Source organism: Pseudonaja textilis, chromosome 2, assembly GCF_049901715.1.
Source record: "Pseudonaja textilis isolate UNSWEBS1 chromosome 2, rPseTex1.2, whole genome shotgun sequence".
In the NCBI taxonomy this organism is placed as follows: Eukaryota; Metazoa; Chordata; class Lepidosauria; order Squamata; family Elapidae; genus Pseudonaja; species Pseudonaja textilis.
In genome coordinates, this window is record NC_141991.1 from 43,100,048 (window position 1) to 43,114,550 (window position 14,503).

Genomic DNA, 14,503 nt, shown 5'->3' on the forward strand with positions numbered 1-14,503 from the left:
GAATTGCATTGACCTCTCCCCCATTTATACATGCATTCAGGATTCTTGTTTGCATGTCCAATGTATTCATTTAGTTATTATAAATTATACTATAAATGAGAAAAAAAAGAGAGTATTGAGTATTTTCCAAGAAAAAAATTGCTTATTTACACAATTCCTGTGCCCATTCCTATATGAACACAAGCAAATATTCCTGTCTGTAGCTTTCCTGCCAAACAATGGCTATCTCAAATTCCATATGTGGGAAAGACCTATTGAATTCGTCTCCTAATTAAGATCCATTGGATTGAGTTGTATGCACTGAAGGTACTGAAATCCAAGAGTGCATGAATTAATATGTACCACTTTATTGTACAGTGTTCATACATCTTTTCAAGCAGAGCATTATGTCAGTCCTAAAGCTGACCTGGCCGAGGCCATTTTGAGGCTTCAGTGTTGCCACACTGGAGCTGAGGGATAGGGTGGGAGGAATAAAGATAGTTGAGGTTTTGTAGCCAAAACAAAATACTTTCTCCTGGGAACCAAGGACATTTCCACAGGTGGTTGGAGATGGGAGGAGTGAAGTTATCAGGCAACCAGATGGCACCTTGATTGGACCACATGACTGAATGTTTGGGAAAGGGGGAAAAACTTTAAATTAGGTGAAAACCGCAGGAGCATTCAGAATCGATTTTCCCCAGCCTGTGCCAATATGATATGTCAAATAAAATTATTCTTTGAGGAACCTACTTGCCTCTGAGTTCTGTTTGTTATGAAGTATTACTTGGAACCCTGTCACATTATTGGGAATATTTCTAACATTGCAAAATGTATTGACCACAAATAAAAGAAATGTATTTATAAACACAAAGCTATCTTTTTGGTTAACTGAAACCATCCCCAGCATTTTGCCACAGCCAAGTTGTTAATGTTTATTGACTCTTTGTTGCCCAAAGTTTACACAAAAGCAGTAATTTCTGTTTAGCAGCATTAAAAAAGCTTGTAAGAGAAGTGAGAAGCACTGCAGGCAATTTTTTTCACTGGTTAGTATGTTATTCCAGGCAGATCAACACCTAGTACCTCTGTGCTGAATTATTATCCTCTGCTCGGAAGCTATAAAACAGAGTTTGCTTGTGGTAAAGATGGAAAACTGCATCCATATTTCGATCTTCCTTTTCTGGGACAATTGTGAAACCCAGCAAAGGCATACTCTCAGTGGCGACTTTATCCTGAAATCAGTGCAAAAGGGGAAATGGGCTTTAGAGGAAGAGAAATGGGCTTTACACACAGAGAGGAATGCTCTCGGAAAATAGAGAAACTCTCCTTTGTTTTTCTGGATTTGTATGATTGCTAGTAAAAGGTAAATAAAATGATCTTTGAAATAATACACACAGGGATTTTCCATCCAATAATGCTAGACAAATCAGTGGCATGCTTTAGTATTTTCCAGATTTGGAAAATATAATGGCTGAGCTTGACTTCTAGAAACTGCATCAGCACATACATTTTGGTCCCTTGGGAATGGTACACATGTGATTTACCATTGCTTTTGCTCAGAATTTTGTTCTGAATTCTCAGTCTCAATTTCACAAACATGGAGTGAGGTATGTTTGGTGGTCTTCCACCAGAGAACTAAACCGATCCAATTCTGCTTAGCTTTTTGCAAGATCAACCAAGGTTGGTACTGCTATAATCTGCTGCAGCAAGTAAAGACTCCTTGAGTTAAAGCTGACTACATATGATGGACACATTCATGTAGTTTTCTTGTCATCTATTGTGATGACACAGGGTGGGATACAAAACAAACACAGTCACAGAAAACAGGTGAAGCTTGTTTTATTCCTTCAGTTTGCTTCCAAGCTCTGAATATCTTTGACGGAAGACAAAACAACTCCCGCACAGTTACACGAAGAAGGAAAAAAATAACACAAACCAGGCAAGATAAGGGCTGGAGGATGTCCACAGATAACACACACTGGGAAGGATGCCAAACTCAGAGAAGAACTATAAACTAGAGATATTTACACGATTTGTTTCCAGCGTTTGCCAGTACGCAGGTCCAAACTCTTAATCAGTTGTCACACCTGCAGCCCATGAAGAGGATCAAGGCCCTCTCCTCCCGAGGAGATCACATCTCTTCCTTATCCTCTCCTCCCTGTGTGCCCTAGGATGGAGAGGGGATGGGCCTGGGTCCTCCTTTGACTGCTCAGCTGGCTCTGCCTTTCCCCATTCTCCTCCACAACCTCCGGAGCCAGACGTCCACTCCCTGGGCTGTTCCTCCTCTCCCTCAGAGTCAGTCTCCAATAGGGGCATGACACTTATACAGAAACAATCTCTTCCAATATATTTTCATGACTTCCCTGCTTTGTCTACATTCTAAGATTTTCAATCACTAAGCAGCTGTGACTAGTTTGGCTTTTTCAAAACTAACCAACCTGGCTGGTATTAAAAGTATATGTTATAAGTTCTGAGTAGTTTGGAAGTACTTCCCCTCCCCACACACCAAAACTTACTTCATTTGCTGTGTATGTGTAGAGCACCTTTCCTTTGATAACAAACCACAACTTTTTCCAGTGCCTTTTCCCTCTCTTGCATCTACTGAGATACCCATTGATAGAGGAACCTTCTCCTGAAGCCGCCACCTATATGAATAAATGAAGAAGAATCAAAACTCTTGTAACAACACATACTTGGGAATTGAAGTGATCTAAATTAACAGGAGTCTTCCCCACTGTAATACACTGCATAATAAAGATATGTTTCCTAAACAAGCATTCATACTGGTTGCAATGATGCAGAACAAACACCTTTTTATTTCTTGTAGCTATGTAGATGTGTAGGTTACTAGGCGTTTTATTAAAAAGACAAAACAACAGTTTTATAGTATTCTCTTACTATGCTTTTATGTTTATTTAAATTGGGACTTTTATTTCCACAAAACAAACCAGGATGATGATTTTAGAAGCCAGTATATCAGAACAACACTACAATGAATACACACACACACACACACACACACACAAAACCAACTGGGTGATTTGAGACTAGTTACTCTCAATCCTGGGAAGAAGGTAGCGGCAAGTCAATTCTGAAAATTGTTGCCAAGAAAACTTGGTCCAAACCATCCAGTTGGTTTCTGTGCCTAAAAGCAGGAGTGAATCTTGGGGTTCCTCATGTTCAGCAGCATAGACCTAATTAGCTCTTAAATACTATGAAATTTGTGTCTATAACAATAAATGGATATTTCTATGAAAAACATTGGTATATCCTTGTGAAAAGGGGCACTTGTATTTACAGATATTTTGACACTTGGGGCTTCTGAATGAAAAAAAACATGATTAGTATCAGCATATACTATAATTTTGATCTGTATTTTAAAAACCATTTTTGATTAAAAAAAACAGCATTTTGAGTAATCCATTGCATTTGAAACTTTGAGACTGATATTTATTTGACTAACGACATAGCACCCCCTTGTGGTGTCAGAGAAGGATTTATACAGGTCACAGTTAACACTGATAGGAAAGGAAGTCATTAAGTAAAAGACTAAATAAATTATCGCAGGTACTGTAGTGATAAGAATTTGACTTTCAATTTGACTTTTAACATTACATAAAAGAAAGCTCTTATTACTATTTTAAGTGATATTTTCAAGGGGAAAAATGATTTTGGGTGATCTGTTTTATAACAGTTCTCTCTTTTCTTGAGAAGAGAAAGATACAGAACAGAAAACCAGAGCTGGAAGGGGATCTTCTAGCCCAACGCCCTGCTCAAACAGGAGACTCGAGTCTATACCATTTCAGACAAGTGGCTGTCCAGTATCTTTTCAAAAGCCTCCAGTGATGGAGCACTAACAACTTCTGAAGAAAGCAATTCCACTGGTTAATTGTTCTGTCAGAAAATTATTCCTTAGTTCTAGGGCCGTGATGCCAAACCTGTGGCACACAAGAGCCATTTGTGCCGGCACACAAGCTGCAGGCAAACTTACCTCACTGTGCATGCGCGTGCCTCACAGCTGATTTTCAGCCGGTTTGAGGCCTTTTTTTGGCTTCCCAAAGGCTTGAGGAAGGCTTCTGCAGGCTTTCCAGGCTGAAAACTAGTCCCGTTTTGTCACTTTTTTCCAAAAATTCCAGATGTGATGAAATAGGGCTAGTTTGCGGCCTGCAAAGCCTGCAGAAGCCTTCCTCAAGCCTTTGGGAGGCCGAAAAAGGCCTCAAACCAGCCAAAAATCAGTTGTGAGGCTCAGTGCAGGTAAGGGGGCATGGGGGGGGCACGCGTTGCCTTCTGGGTGCTGGCACGCGAGTGTGAGTGTGCAAGTGCTCGCACAATTTTTGGCACAGGAGCCCAAAAAGGTTACCCACCACTGTTCTAGGGTGCTTCTCTCCTTGCTTAGTTTCCATGCATTGTTTCTTGTTTTGCCTTCTCATGATTTGGAGAATAGGTTGACCCCCTCTTCTTTGTGGCAGCCCTTCAGATATTGGAGCACTGCTATCAGTATTCCCCTGGTCCTTCTTTTCACTAGACTAGACATACCCAATTCCAAAATTTCAGATCCAAAATTCTTTCTTTACAGAAGAATTCCCCACACACCTTCCCCCCACCAAAAGAGACAATAGTGCACCAAGCTTCCAGATATGCATCATAATTAGTACGAATGGCCATATAGCAAATGCATCCAGTCTGCAATTTCATTGCGTTTTTTGCAGGCATTGTTATATTACCTCCAAAAGAGCTGAAGGAATTTTCTTTTGTCTTTTGAAGGAAGAGTAGTGGATATTGTGGAACACAGAAGAGAAGGCACTGCCTGAAAACCTGGATGAACTTGTAGGGAAGCTGATGCTTATCGGCCGCTCTGCAATAGTAGGAACAGAAAGGTTTATTGGATATATTAGGCATTATATCCAACTGTAAGCACTTTATCGTGGGCAATGTGACATCTCAACACTATTTTATATCTTTAATTTTTATCCTTGAAAAACCATTGATTCTGATCAAGTTAAAACCAAGAAAAGAAATTTCCCTCTAATCAAAGCTATTTTTATACAGTTTGCTTCCAAGATAAACTCTGAATGTTGTAGATTTCATTAACTACACATTTAACAACAGAACTGGATTATATAGAAGTGGAAGTTGGGCTATGTCCAATTGTGTCCCACCATTTTAGAATAAAAGGTACTTCTTCCCTTCTGACCAGCTCACAGATATGATTGAGCTTTACAAGGTTCCTGTTGAAAATGTTGGATCCTAACAAGAATACTAGTTTTTGTTTGAAGGGAGGGGAACTGAACAGAAACAGAATAACAGAATTGGAAGGGACCTTGAAAGTTTTCTAATCCAACACCCCTGTTCAAGGTGGAGGCCCTATACCAGGGGTGTCAAACTCGATTTTATTGAGGGCCACATCAGGGTTGTGTTTGACCTTGGGGGCTGGGGTGTGCGTGGCCAGCTTGACGTCACTCATGTCAGGGGCACCTGTGGTGGCCTGAAGGCTCTGACAGCAAAAACGGGCTCCTGAGCTCCGTTTTTCCTGTGATAGCCTTGTGCAGCCTTCTGCCATTGAAAATGGAGCTCGCGTGCATCCCGGGCCCCATTTTCAGCTGCAATGGTTTCCTGCAGCCCTCTTCCAGCAAAAACTGAGCTCCATTTTCAATGGTAGAGGACTGCAGGAGATTGTCGTGGCCAAAAATGGGGCCTGAGAGCTCCATTTTTGCTGGCAGAGGGGGCTGGTCCTTTGCTGTTACCAGGGCAGTCCCGTGGGCCATATCTAAGCATTTCGCAGGCTGGATCCGGCTCCTGGGCCTTGTGTTTGACATCCCTGCTCTATACCAATTGAGACAAATGGCTATCCAATCTCTTTTTAAAAACCTCCATGTGTTGGAGCACCCACAACTTGCAAAAGTTATCTTTGCCTCTGTGTGCTAAGAGACCCCAATGTTTCCAATGGGCAAAAAGGATTCACCTCTGCTTTTCAGTTCTGTGTAGCAGCCATCACAAACTTTTGCTAGTCGGTCTTTGAGGTACTTCAGAGGATACTTGTTTCTTGAACAATTTCGGCATATAATCTACATGAACACAAGATACGATACACACTGTCTAGGTTAAGTCAGAAAAAGTATGAATCAAAGTTGGAAGTGACTTGAAGATCATTCAGTTCTAATGCCATGCAACCACATTATTTATTTATTTATTTGATTTGTCAATCGCTTGCAAAATAATAGGCATAAGTATAAACATGAGTAAGAATACAGAAAATAGGTACGATTAAATGGGGACAATAGGACAGGGATGGGAGGCATGATGGTGCATTTATGCACAAACACACACACACATGGACAAATACATGTACACAAATGTTAATGGCTGTGGTGGCGCAGTGGTTAGAATGAAGTATTGCAAGTTATTTCTGCTGACTGTTGGCTGCCAGGAGTTTGGCAGTTCGATTCTGACCGGCTCAAGATTAACTCAGCCTTTCATCCTTCCAAGGTCAGAAAAATGAGGACCCAGATTGTTGGGGACAATACGCTGACTCTGTAAAACGCTTAGAGAGGGCTATAAAGCACTGTGAAGCGGTATATAAACCTAAGTGCTTACTATTGCTATTAATTATTCTATGAAATTTGCCCTTCAACTAAGATCACCTCCTTCAGTAAGAGGATAGGATGACCCAATTTACCTTAATATTTAATTCATTTTAATATATCTTTAACATTATACATTTTGTCACATTTATTGCTCTTTATAATAAAACTGCTTTATATTAATCTTCTAAAATGGATGATTGTATAATAGCACCAGTGTTAAAGCAATGACCAGTCATTACAGGCCTCTTTTAAGTGTTGAAGAATGATTGAAATCCGAACATGACATACATTGCACATAAAAATGAAGTAAGGAGCTGTAATTCCAAACAAGAAATAACAGTCGCATCTGTCACAAAATAGACAGGTGGACAAAATTATAATTATTTTATTTTATGAAATGACTAAGACAAGATCAAATTTTGTATGCCATTCTTGAAGTAATCACACTATTTATATATAATTTATTATTTAAATTGGTAAAGCTGCCCAACTCAACACTGACTGGGTGATGTTCAAATTAAAAGTGGACATAATACCTAAAAACAAAATAAAAATTAATTATAATATATCCTAATTGAAGGAGATACTGAGTGCCAAACTGACATCCTATCAGTCAAATTAAAGTTCTTAATACCTAATGAGCACAAACTTTCCAGAGAAGCTCATTCAATGAATTTTATCTAAGGCGTTTTAAAACCATGACTATTTAAACTCATATCTAATTACCAACTGGCTAGACTGGATTTTTACAGAGTTGCTGCTTTCAGAAGACAAACCTTTTACTACAGTCTATTTTAAAAATGAGGTTCCCTTCCTGGTAATGAATTGATGCGAAATTGTATGTACTATAATAAAGAGATGTTGACCAAATGTTTCTTTGTTGCCAAGGATCACAAGGCATCCAGTTCTCATGAGATATTTACCTTCCCGCATGCATGGCAATGATGCCGCCTCAGTGTGAGTTTAAAGTCACAACCGCAACTCATACACATCATGACGTGAGATACAGGTACCAAAGTTGGTGGCCTCTCACCCAAAGACATTCCCAGTCTTTCCCTAAGCTGAAAATAAAATACAGTGGCTTATAATGATGTAGAAGACATGCCTCATCTGAATCACTTCAATAAATATTTGTAAGGATTTACTGCTGGCTTCTATGTTCAACTGAAATGTCACAATCAGGAAGATACTTTCTGTAGAACACAATAAGATGTTCCTTTAAGACAGGCAAGTTCAAGGCTGTGGCTTACAGCCCTATAAATAGCCCTTCCACTCTCCAGAGCATTCCCAGAATCCACTGAATGCCTTTGAGTGGCAGGGATAAATATTTGTGCATACTTATAAGAACTTTTGGGAAGAGTTAAAGTGTGAAATAGTTGCCTGAAGTTGTCCCCCCCCTCCCAAAAACAATGTCTCTGACCACATCTTTTGTGGCCCTGGGAAGAAAACACTAAAAATGGAACCCTTTTCTTTAAATGAATATCTGCACAGAAGTAATGAAAGCATTATTTTGGCCAGACATAGACAGTGCCATCTGTAATTGCTATTTTGCTGATATTTTCCATTCACTTTTATAGACAAGCTAATGATTTTAGAATAAATTAAGGTGTGATTCTTAGAGCCTTAAGGGCATATATGTACACTCCTATTTTGGAAATGTTTCTGCCAGTGCTATTAAAAGAGTAGGTATGTTAGATTAATAAACAGATTTTGTCCAATGGTTCCTCCCTCTAAAAATATGAAGTGAGAAGCAACCCGATATATGAATACGTTTTTAGAATATGGTGATATGGATGAATCTTCTTTCTTCCAGCATATTCATATTTCTGACTTGTTCTGCAAAATATTTTATAATTTTCTAAATAATTCATTTTCAGTTCAGAACACAAAGCCCCAGTATCTTCCTTTCCCTCAAGAATTTAACTTGATGAGGTTTCTTTTTTAAAATGAAGCCTTTTATATAGCATAATCCCAATTAAAAATAGATTTCCTCACAGAAATTAGTCAGAAGATAATAATAAATAATAACAACAAAAGTAAAACTTACAACAAATTAATTAAAATAGTAACATTCCAGCAGTAAGTCTATAGAGATTCTCAGTCATCCAGGTCATGGTTATCCCAAAGGTGTTTTTTCAGGAGGCAACTGGATTTTCTTGTTTTTTCTTTTGAAGACATTTCACGTCTCATTCAAGAAGCTTTTTCAGCTCTGACAGGACAGTGGGGAATGGAAGGATTTATACTCCTTGCAGGCAGCTGGTTATTTGCATCCTTTTAGAGGGTCATTGAAGCACCTGAAGGTTTATCTGTTTCCTCAGGATCACCTGAGTAGTGCTCCTGGTTCCTGTAGTCTGCATTTTTTTCTCTGTCTGCCAGGAGTATAAATCCTTCCATTCCCCACTATCCTGTCAGAGCTGAAGAAGCTTCTTGGATGAGAATCAAAACTTCTTCAAAAGAAAAAACAAGAAAATCCAGTCGCCTCAAGAAAAAGCACCTTTGGGATTCTCGCAGTAACCTCAGTCAGCTGAATAATGAAAACTTACATAGTATTGCAGTAGCTTTTGGCCTTCAGCCTTGCTAAAAAAAATGAAAATAATCTAAATGTCTGACCATGCAAGACTTCTTTTCCTAAATCTACTCATATGCTCTCTTACTTCAACACTGTTGTGGAAGCCGCCTCCGCTGTGAGCCCCATGGCCTTCTGGGATGCTTCTGCTGATGCAGCTGTACCACTCATCCCTTTCAGAGCATGAGCTGCCGAGAGAAAGGAAGGAATCAGCTTGATCCAAGTTACAACCTGCTATTATTTAATGACTGCATTTTCTTTATAGGAGTGCCAGCCTTGTCTCCCTTTCTAAAGCAACAGAGAACTCTGAAATGTTTATTTCCCCCAAGTTGACAAATAGAGAATGAGCACTGCCCCCACATTCATCGCACTTTGTTAATATGCTTTTCAATAATACAAAAGGATAACAAAAGTGGAGAATATGGACACATATTTTTGCAAACTGGTCATTAGAGGTCACTGTTTACTATGAGAAGCAGCAGAGGCCTCAGCTAATGTTGTGTTCTGATTTTATCTTTGTTGAAATGTCAACTCAGTTTAACTCTGTTGTCTAATGGGCACCATATGAATACTTGTTATCACCCTTGCCACATCCACGTCAATTGTCAAGAGACTCAGCGGTAGATTGCGTTAAGTTGAATTCATTTAAAAAGTAGGGTGGGAATAAATTCAGATTCCTTTGAAGATTCAGGAAATTCTGTAGATTCCTTAAAGCATGCAGAAGGCCTTGTGTCATATCTCAATCCAAGTTTCCTCCCTTAAGGAACTGAATCCCAATGACTTTGGGCATTGCTTCTCAGGGACTGTAAAAAGTGACTTACGACCATTTTTCGAATGGGGCAACACTCACTTAACAAATGTCTCACTTAGCAATAGAAATGTTGGGTTTAATTGTGATCGTAAGTCAAGGACTACCGGCATAGATTCAGCTTGGGCTGTTTTTTTTTCCTGCTTCTGTAATTGATATTACTGTCCAAATTATTTAAGTAAAATAAAGCAAGTGGTTAGATATTAAAAGCATAGGCATCAAACCTTTCTTTAGGTGGAGGAGGCAGAGATCTGATTCAGTAACACAGCAAGATTTTCTTTCTTATCAACCGCATGCTCTTTCTGATTTTGATAATGGTTAATTCATTAAGATGGTTTCTTTTAAACAGGGACCCCATTAAGTTGTCAGTGAAGTTTTTAATCTTCCTTCTGTCATTTAAGCGCTATAAAAATGCATTTAAGCCCACTGGGTAGAATTGGCTAATTATTTCGTTTCATTAGCCCTCCAGTCACCTCAGAGACACGATTTTACAAGTGAACTTATAAGTAGAGAAGCAGGCAAAGCATGACAAGAAAAAAAAGTTATAAAAGATGAAGAAGCAGGCCATATGTCTATTAGAAATATATTTTCTACTCTTCCTTTTATGTCTAAGTACTTCTGAAGAGCTTTTGGCACCTGAGGAGCATAGAAATTGCTGTATCTTTTGACTCTTCAGTTAAAATGGATGCTTATTTTATGGTCAGACATTTATCCAATAGAATACCATGTACATTATTGGAGTTTAAATATAGCAAGACATTAATGAGATCTCAGGGAACAGATGTGTTGACCCACAAATTCAATAAAAACAAATGACTGAATATTGGTACAACATAGCCTACCTTGCAGATAGGGTTAGGCAATTTTCAGCGTATTCAATCTTCAGAACGTTCTGAGCCTTTTTTGTTGCTGGACGGCTGACCTAAAAAGAAACTGCATTTGTCTGATAGAGGCACCTTCATTTATCTTCCAAATATGCAAATATTTGGGAGATATTCAACTTTCTTTTTCATGTACGAAAAGCAACATGTTGTTCTTTGCAAATGCTTCTTAGAACATCTACATAGAGCTGAGCTTCTCTTTATGATACAAAAGTGATAGATATCTTAAAGAAGTGAAAGCTTCTTTCATGCCCTTTGAGTACAAAGACAACAACCTGGTAAAGGTTTTAATACATGGCCATGAAAGATGTGTGTGTGGGAAAATTGACTCAATACTTCTCAAAATAAAACAGACTATGGAGGCATAGTCTCCAAAGATAACTTATGTACTGTGTTTCTCATATAATAAGGCCAGGTCTTATTTTTTTTTTTTTGAGCCCCGAAAAAACGGCTAGGACGTCTTTTTGGAGGTGAATTAATTTCTCCCCCCCCCCCGTGCACCCTCGCCTAGGGTGCCCCATGGGCAGCTACGCCTCACCACCAACCACACCTAACAGCCAATCATGGCGGAGCGTAGAGGACTCCCTACCCACACCAAGCACCTTTGCTGCAGACCCGGGTCAGCGGGCAGGAGGGGATGTCCGCCGGTAGCGTTTCAGCTGCTTCTCAGGCCTCCGTAGTTTCCATGGTTCCTGCTGGTGCTGGCGCCTCTCTCACCAGCGCTGTCTCCAACAACAGCATCTGAATCACTCCCGCTTTTTCCCCGTCCCCAGAACAACAGGAAAAAAAAAAAAGATGTTGAGGTACTTGGGAGCACCGCATGCTGCGTTTTGGTTTAATCCCGAGCAGTTGGGTGGGCGTGAGAAGAGCCGAGCGAGCATCTCTGCTGCTGCTAACCTTGGTGCTCCAGCCTTGGGCTCTGCAAGTTTCCAAAAGTCCCGGTGCGCAGCCCGTTCCTGCATTCCAAGCGCGCCCAGGCCGAGATGCAGCTGTCCCTCTCTCACCAGCGCCATCTCCAACAACAGTGACAGCAGTGGTGGGAACCATGGAAGCATTTCAGCCGCTTCTCAGGTGGGGGAGCTGCCTCCGTAACTTCCATGGTTCCTGCCACTGCTGCTGCTGCTGTTGTAAATGGCGCTGGTGAGAGAGGGACAACTGCAGCTTGGCCTAGGCGCGCTTGGAATGCAGGAACGGGCTGCGTAACGGGACTTTTGGAAAGTTGCAGAGCCCGAGGCTGGAGCACCAAGGGTAGCAGCAGCAGAGTGCTCACTCGGCTCTTCTCACGCCCACCCGGCCACTCAGGATTAAACCAAAAAGCAGCATGCAGCGCTCCCAGGTACTTCAAAATGTTTTTTTTCCTGTTGTTACAGGGATGGGGGGAAAGCAGGAGCGACTCAGACGCTGTTGTTGGAGATGGCACTGGCGAGAGAGGCGCCAGCACCGGTGGGAACTTTGGAAGCTACGGAGGCCTGAGAAGCGGCTGAAATGCTGCCGGCAGACATCCACGCCAACGCCGCCCACCTGCTGACCCAGGTCTGCAGCAAAGGTGCTTGGTGTGGGTAGGGAGCCCTCCGTGCTCTGCCATGATTGGCTGTTAGGAGTGGCTGATGGTGAGGCGTAGCTGCCCACGGGGCACTCCTAATGGCAAGTTCCTCCCCACCTTCCCCCGCAATTTCACATGTTTTAAAATAGGCCTAAATTTGGTGGGAGGGGCTTAATTTCATTTTATGCCTAGAAAACATGCTGGGTCTTCCTATTGGTGGGGGGGCGTATTGTTGGAGAAACACGGTAAGTTTGTCCTGCTTAAATGACTATTTATGCTTGAATCACCTGTCTCATTTATTGGAATAAAATTTTATGAACCTTGATCTCACTTCTTTTTTTTCATAAACTCAGAGATGGGGGTGGGTGGGTGGGGGAATCTTGTGCATCTAATCCAAACCCCAGCTCAATTCAGACAGGCCAAGTATATTAGAACATATCCAAACTTCTGTTTGAAGCATCTGTTTGAAGAGTTCTCTCAACTAACCCCCCGCCCAATCATTTAGATAAATTATTCCATAACTGAAGTGCTTTTACTATTAAGAAGTTTATCCTGATATTCAATGAAACTCACCTTCCTGAAAGTTTAATCCACCAGATTTTGACAGTGTTCTCATTAAATCTTTCCTTCTTATTAAATGTAATAAATTTATTCAGCATTTTCTGACACAATTTATTTTTTATATTATATTTTTATTTTAATCTTTCTGTTTGTATACTGATCATTGCTTTTTTGTGAACTTCAAGTGTTTAATATACACTAAAAGCATCCTATTACAACCATATCTCATTATCGAATAATGTTTAGCTTGTGTATCTAATTGCAATCTAGAGACCCATTTTATGGGATATTTTCCAAGTTAGTAATCTTTCATGCTGGGTCTGATATTTTTTGCCTATATTTTTGCATTTTTATTCTGTTCAGTCTTGTTGCTTCACCTTGATTTAATTTTATATGCTATAAAAGTATTTCTAAATTCCATCCCTATTTTCTGAAGTATTAGTAACTGTTTTCAGGATTCAAAATTCACACCAGAAACATCGTTGAAAATTATTGGGCCAGATTCTTATGTAGCCTCAATTGAAATTACACTTCAATTTGATGAGCATTGAGTCCCTTTTCCAAAGAGGTGTGATTGCATCTGTTATCAACACCTAGCCAACTCTTCAGTTAATGCTTTGCTGAAACCAAAATAAGTCACTAAGCCAGAGGTGAAAAACCCTGTACCACACTGAGCCACTGACAGTCAGGCAGCAAATCAATTTTAATAATACTATAGTAGTAGTAGTAGTAGTAGTAGAAGCAGCGGTAACAACAACAACAAATGTATGAGTGCTGTGCTACAAGCCTCACTCAAAAATACATAGGAAAATCACATTTAAATTGAATTACATTTAAACTGAATTTATATAAAATTATTTAAAGATGATAATTATTATCCTTTTTGATCACATTCAAGATTGCAGTTTGATGATTTAAAAAAGTTGCAAAAGACTAGGTGCTTCTGCAATCAACCCAGACCATATTTTGTTGTTCAGTCATTAAGTTGTGCCCAACTCTTCACAACCACGTGAAACCACAAGCACTCCAGGCTCACCTGTCCTTTGTTGTCTCCCAGAGTTTGTCCAAATTCATGTTCCTTGAGTCAATGACACTATCTAATCATCTCAACCTCTGCCATCCCCTTCTCCTTTCCCCCCAGATTATATGAGTTTGCCTCAATTTATATTGGGTTCTATTAATCAGCAAACATTACCAGAATGATTACAAAACAATAACATTAAAATTTTTCACAGTGTTTTCCAGGAGAACACAGTGAGGCTGGTCACTACTTTACTGTTTTCTGGATAAGCTTTATTTTTTCTTAAAGCAGGAAATAATTGATAATGGAAGAGTCAGACCCGTTAACCATGATTGTGAAAAAGCAATACTTTTTTTAATACGAAAAATAAATTACACTGAAATGATGTGCATTGCTTGTTTGCATTTTTCTATTTCTGTGCATGCCTGCTGCTTCTCCTCTGGTAAATTTTTAAAAAAATGTAAAAAAGATAGCGAATCACATGGAGATAAATAGTAAAGTAGAGGATGAATAATCACAAAGTTCCAGAAAATTCTCATCTAAATATTGTTTTTTGTATTCTG

The 14,503-nt window shown here is 39.8% G+C and overlaps 1 protein-coding gene across 4 annotated transcripts in view; it reads right to left on the reverse strand.

Annotated features, from left to right (window-relative positions):
- FGD5 (FYVE, RhoGEF and PH domain containing 5) overlaps positions 1–14,503 on the reverse strand; it is a 147,045-nt gene that overhangs the window by 3,015 nt on the left and 129,527 nt on the right. For 3 of the 4 annotated variants that reach the window (XM_026722998.2, XM_026722990.2, XM_026722985.2), the window contains exons 14-20: positions 10,777–10,856; positions 9,215–9,314; positions 7,484–7,621; positions 5,939–6,041; positions 4,701–4,831; positions 2,493–2,621; positions 1,060–1,208 (exon numbers count right to left, since the gene is read on the reverse strand). In XM_026722998.2, coding sequence (XP_026578783.1) covers positions 1,060–1,208; positions 2,493–2,621; positions 4,701–4,831; positions 5,939–6,041; positions 7,484–7,621; positions 9,215–9,314; positions 10,777–10,856 — 830 coding nt within the window. The remainder of the gene's footprint in view (positions 1–1,059; positions 1,209–2,492; positions 2,622–4,700; positions 4,832–5,938; positions 6,042–7,483; positions 7,622–9,214; positions 9,315–10,776; positions 10,857–14,503) is intronic. The other variant, XM_087923742.1, reaches the window with a different exon arrangement.